This window comes from Gekko japonicus, unplaced genomic scaffold (genome assembly GCF_001447785.1).
Source record: "Gekko japonicus isolate JY-2015 unplaced genomic scaffold, Gekko_japonicus_V1.1 scaffold1931, whole genome shotgun sequence".
Classification (NCBI taxonomy): Eukaryota; Metazoa; Chordata; class Lepidosauria; order Squamata; family Gekkonidae; genus Gekko; species Gekko japonicus.
Genome location: NW_015176033.1, coordinates 195,299 through 201,298, shown reverse-complemented (window position 1 = coordinate 201,298; position 6,000 = coordinate 195,299). Strand labels below are relative to the sequence as shown.

General features: G+C 44.0%; 1 protein-coding gene across 1 annotated transcript in view; it reads right to left on the bottom strand.

Moving 5' to 3' along the window:
* Positions 1-5,341: 5,341 nt before the first annotated feature.
* LOC107123385 (catenin alpha-3-like) overlaps positions 5,342-6,000 on the bottom strand; it is a gene marked incomplete at its 5' end in the record, with an annotated part of 139,269 nt that continues 138,610 nt past the window's right edge. Inside the window, 2 exons of the mRNA XM_015426626.1 lie at positions 5,342-5,365; positions 5,416-5,471. Of these exons, the coding sequence (XP_015282112.1) occupies positions 5,342-5,365; positions 5,416-5,471 (80 nt within the window). The remainder of the gene's footprint in view (positions 5,366-5,415; positions 5,472-6,000) is intronic.

The window sequence follows — 6,000 nt, the reverse complement described above, 5'->3', positions numbered from 1 at the left end:
GAATTGTCTCTCTTCTCTCCCTGCAGGAATCTGCCAGAATTATCGTCCCCCCCGGTGCATCCACAGATGGTGCTGGCCAATCGGGGTGCTTGGAGCAGTTTTGTCACTCAAAGCCCTCCAGCCCTGTCAAGATTTAACTCTTTGCCTCCTGGTACTCTGATAGTGCAGCACTTTGAAGCTCGTTTTAAGGCCTGTCCATCACAAATACGTAGCCCAGTCCTGATATGGCATAAACAACGAAAACAACCATGTTGGCTGCAAATTAGATCCCACTGCTCTAGACAGTCAACATATATCTACACTATTGGAAAGATTGTATCTCCAGCTTTCCCAGTGTGAAGGCAACTAGAGAGTAATTGTTAGACAGCTGGACTAGCCTCTTCATTCATCCACAGAGTCCACTGGCTGACTCTGGGAAAATTAATTACCAGGGTGGTTGTGAAGATAAGGTGTAAGAAAAGAGAACATTGCACATTGCCCTGGACTCTGTGGAGGACGGGTATGATACAAATATGGTGCCCCAATTCAGCTGGGACAGCAATGATTTTTCAGGGTTCTGTTTCAGGGAAAAGTTAATCTCAGCTTGATTTTAAATAAGCAGATCTGTTTCCCTCCTTTCTTTGGCTGTGCATTGTGCATCGATAAACAGCTGCTGTTCAAGTCATCTAAACAAAAATGTTTGTTCAGACATGCTCTAAATCATCATAATCTACCAATGTAGTCTGAAATATTGTAGACAGCATTTACAATAATTACGGGTTATTTTATTCTATCCACAGGGAAATGACCCCAATATAAATTCTTCACTATCTTTAACTGCTGCGTATTCTGACTGGCATTAAAATTAAACAGTGGCCTTCTAACAACAGATTATGTTACATTCTCAAGTAGCAAAACATTGAAGAATCCTCTTGCCCTTCCTCTTCAAAATGTGTGCTTTCCTGCAGAATAAGTGCGACTGCCAAATGTTACTAGCTATCAGTAGAATGTTGAGAATGGTCACAGAGGTTGGCAGAGCCCCCCCCCCATGATACACATCAGGCCCTCCATCACTTGGGGAAATGCATTCCCTGCAGCTGCTGCAGAAACCCTAACTCGACTCCTTTAAAAATACATATTTATAAGAGAAAAATTAAGTAAAATATCACATCTTCCTTTCTCTTCTGCTCAGGCAAGAGTGCCTTGCTCTGAAAGCCTCAAAGAACTAATTTATGCCAGCTGTCAGCAAGACCAACAGTCTCAGATTGCCCCCCCTCCAAGGTCTCACACCCCCTACACTTTCACACCAAGATGCTGTATTGATCTGGCCACTCACCCTTTGGCAAGGAAGAAACTATACAAGGAGAGAAGAAGAAGACAAGAAATTGGATTTATACCCCACCCTTCACTTGGAATCTCAGAGCGGCTTACAAACTTCTTTCCCTTCCCCTCCCCACAATAGACACCCTGTGAGGTAGGTGGGGCTGAGAGAGCTCTGACAGAAACTGCTCTTTTTCAAGAACAGCTCTTATCAGAACTACGACTTGCCCAAGGTCATCCAGCCAGATGCAAGCAGAGGAGTGGGGAATCAAACCTGGTTCTCCCAGATTAGAGTCCGTGCACTTAACCACTACACCAAACTAGTGTATGGAGAATGTATGGAGAACAGAAGGCGAAAATAATTAACTACCCTTAGGCATCATGGTTTGTTTAAGCCATGGCTTCTGTAGAAACTCAGACTACCACATATCAGTATTGCCAATTCTCAATGTGGTGAAACATGAGGATACTTAAATCTGGAGACTGGAGCCATGAACAGACAAGACAGATTGTTTTACAAACCTAAAAAGCCCCCATGTTTGCAGGGGGAAATCCTTTTTTTTTTTTACTTCCTCTTTGTTGTCAGCAGGAAGAACAATACCCCTGTGTTGTCAACTTTGGCAGCAAGCTGCTATAAGGGGCAACTCTACCCAATGAACAGCAATTTGTGAATTCAGACACTACAAGCCACAGTTAGAACAAAATGTGGTTACCAGCCACAGTATGAAGTTCCAGTATGGTGCCAACCAGTTTATTGCATCGTCTATATGTAGATCTCAGCTAGCTAAGGTCCACTCAAGCCATGGCTTATAATGCACAGAGTGTCAAGGTGTCTGGATGAGGCCTTTTAAGAGAATGAGCATCTCCAAGAAAAGTAACAGGGAGGCGCTTTTTGTGAAAACAGCATCTAAATGCTGATCGGGTTCTGCTTGGAAAAACTTTGCAATTATCTACATCTTACTTCATTGGTGAGAAGAGGGCCATGAGAGGATCTCTTATGATTTCAGGTTTATTCCGTGCACATAGTACAAATGGTCTGAAGCATTTACATTATGTTTCTTTATACATTTTAGCTAAATAACTGAAAGATATTGTATCCTGATGTTCAAAATTCTGTATAGAATGCTATGCCCAAATTTTCCCGCCCAGAAAGCAGTATTAGCAGCTGCCTTTTGTTAAGTACAGATTTAGACACAGGTACATTACTGTCACAGCTGTGCAAAGGAACAGCAATCAGTGCCAATTCACAATGCAGTTGAACGAAGTGACAATGAGGAAAGACTGAATTCCTATACAAAGTTGATTTTTTGGGGGGGTATAATTTCCAGTTGTTCCATTCAAGAGATAATGAGAAAAGTGTGTTGTGCCACAAGAGTTCGGCAACTTCTTTCAGAATACCAGAGAAAAAGGAATGGGGAGAGAGACGAAACAAAAGAGTCAACATTCTTCCTAATGAGTGGTTTCTCAGTGGAATAGGCTTCTTTGGGAGGTAGTGGGCTCGCCTTTTTTGGAGGTTTTCAAACAGAGGCTAGATGGCCAGGAAGGGTTACCTCAGTGCTTAGTTCTTGTGGCCCTTTCATACACCCCCAGGGAAATGCTGATTGCCACTTTGAGGTCAGGCAGCAATTTTCTCCAGGCCAGTTTGGCCAGGGATGCTGGAGGTTTTTTTGTCATCTTCTGGGTGTGGAACAGTGGTCACTGTGGGTGTGTAGGGGGAGGTATTTGTGAATTTCCTGCATTGTGCAGGGGGTTGGACTAGATGACCCTGGAGGTCCCTTCCAACTCTATGATTCTATGAAAATCCTAGCACTGGTGGTGCAATTGACATCAGTACCAGCCCAAAACTCCTTGGTCAACTGACTAGTCAAATATTGTCAGCTAATAACCCAGTATTCAAAGTATTAATATATTAGAACTGGAACAGTTGTAATACAGTAAAATAGACATATATTATAATAGATATATGTGTCCATTAAACTTCAGCTAGCTCTACACTATAAAGAGCTACCAGAGTGAACTACCAGAGTGCAAATCTAAGGTTCGTATAAAAGAAAGTTATGATGATAGAAAACGCCAGAGTTACGAAACAGCTTTCAGGCTCTTATCCACAAACTAGGGGGCACTGCCAAATCTTTGGTTTGATGTAAAAGTTCAGATTTCTTGTTTGATTTCTCTTGGGAATAAATTGTAATCATTTTTCCGTCTAAAAATACTAACAAAATGTTATACTATTATTATTTATTTCAATTTGTATCCCGCTCTGTCCGACTAATGTGGGGCTCAGAGCAGGTGCAAACATATAATAAATAAAACATACATCCACATAAAACATTTCAATTCAAACAATTCAGTAAAACGATTTCCATGATGGCCCATATATTTACTGTACTGCTGCCCCAGGGGAAAAGGCAAGGTACCAGAACTGCATAGCTGGGAGTTTCCCCAGCCTCATCCATATGCTTGGCGGTATAACTCCATCTTGCAGCAGCTACGGAATTGTACCAAATCCCACATGGCCTGGATCTCGGTTGGGAGTGCATTTCACCAAGTTGGAGCCATCACTGAAAAGGCTCTGTTTCTGGTCGAGGCCAGGTGAATACTCCTTAGTCCTGGGATCTCCAGTATGTTGTTATTAGAACAGCATAATGCTCTTTGGGGGGTATGTCAGGAGAGGCAGCCCCACAGATATGTGGGTCCCAGACCACATAGGGCTTTGAAGGTTAAAACCAGCACCTTGAACTTGATCCTGTACTCATTCTGGAGCCAGTGCCTTTGTTTGGATATGTGCTCTAATAGGAGTACCTGTAAGGACCTGCACCACTGCATTCTGGACCAGTTTGTTTCCAGATCAGTCTCAAGGGTAGCCCTGCATAGAGCAAGTTACAGTAATCTCACCTGAAGGGTGGGACAGGAAAGGGGCCAGTTGCCTGACTCGGCCTAAATAGATGAACACCAGCTTGTCAGTATTTGTGACCTTGGCCTCCATTAAAAGGGAGGCATCCGGAGTTACACCCAGACTCTTCACCACTGGTAATAGTGTTAATGGAACATTGTCCAGAGTTGGGAGCATTACAGAAATTATTGCAATTCAAACTGACACCTATTTTTACACATCTATGGTACAATAGTGTACATATATAAATAAAATAGGGTATAATAAGGCTGCGGTCACACGGAGCATTAGCCATGCTACAGAGACGGAAGATAGGTGGATTTTCCAGGTGCGATCACAGCACCACATCTGGGAAGCATAGACCTCCCATGGCGAACCCGAGGCTTCCTGCTGTCTGCTGAAGATGCGGGGTAAAAAACTAGTACCTCCGAGGTACTAGTTTCCGGAAACCGTGGGGCAAGGGCGGGCGCCTGATCGCGTTTCCGGTGGAATCCCGTGGCATCCGGCGCCCGCCCATGTCCCCTTGCGAAAAGGGTTTTTTTTCCAAGTCTCCACGGGATGCGCACAAGCACCCAATGGCACATGCGCACATTTCATCCCCCTACTCTTTTCTGTACCCCCCCCACTACTGGCTCGGCCTGCTCAAGAGGAACTCTCTGCACCGGGCAGCAGAGGGGGAGGTGCAGGGGTGGCGTGGCAGGAGGGCGGCCCGGCTGAAGCTTCTCCTGTAGGGGACCGGACGGAGGACACAGTTTGCATTCCTCTGCAGCCCTGGAAGGGGTTAAACCCATGGAGCCTTTTGCTAGAGAGGCCGGTTCTTTGCCATGCCGCAGGATTGTCCTGTGATCGGCACCTCCCCCCTAACTACGGGACCTCTGCGGGATGTCTGATTGCGCAGCCGCGTGTTATTTTGCTCCGGGGCAAAGAGCCACGCTCCCCCCCCCCGCATTTTCCTGCCCGTGTGACCGGGGCCTATATTTGGTATATATTTGGTTTAAAATGGTGAATAAATGCTGCATAATGTAAAGTTCCCAAGAAAATAGATTTTAAAAAACACAGAAAATGAAAGTACACATACCAGCATTCATAAGATGCTGCACATTTTTCATCACTCCTTCAGTGTAAGCTCCAGGTTCATAACTGTCCATCTCACCAGAAACAATGTGTGCCACTCTTGTGGCACGTCCACGGATGGCCCCAGCGGCACAATCTAAATCATCAGCGTTCTGTTCTCTTAGCGCCATGATGCACTTGTTTACATCCTCGAGGATGTGGCTTTCTGAAGAAGACATAATCAAACAGAAAAGGATTATTTCAACCAACTTACTCAGCTCAATGGGATACAGTTTTGCTGCAGCTGATGACATTTGAAATAAATTAAACCAGTCGATTTATATTCAAGCTCAGATTTCAAACACGAAGACAGGCCAAAAAATCAGAATGCATCTTTCCAGGCCTCAATAAAAAATTGTTCAATTCTGTTGTTTAGTGACACATTGAAGAACAATACCATTTCCTTTTCCTCTCTTCTTAAACATGAAGCTATAGAATGGTGCTTTTACAGTATTACTTTTAATGTGCTACATTATTGTTGTTGATGGCCATTATTGTTTCTTACTGTGTGTTACTGTGTTTTTATGGTGGTTTATTGAATTCTTATGCTTTTCTTAACAGCTGATTTGGGAATACTTTAAAAAGAAAACAGACTGATTAGGTTGCTTGAAACTTTTCCCCACATGGCTTACTGATAGGTTGCCAAGTAAAAAAATCGCCGCAGCAGGGGACTCCCGGCTTGCGGCTTTGCGCGT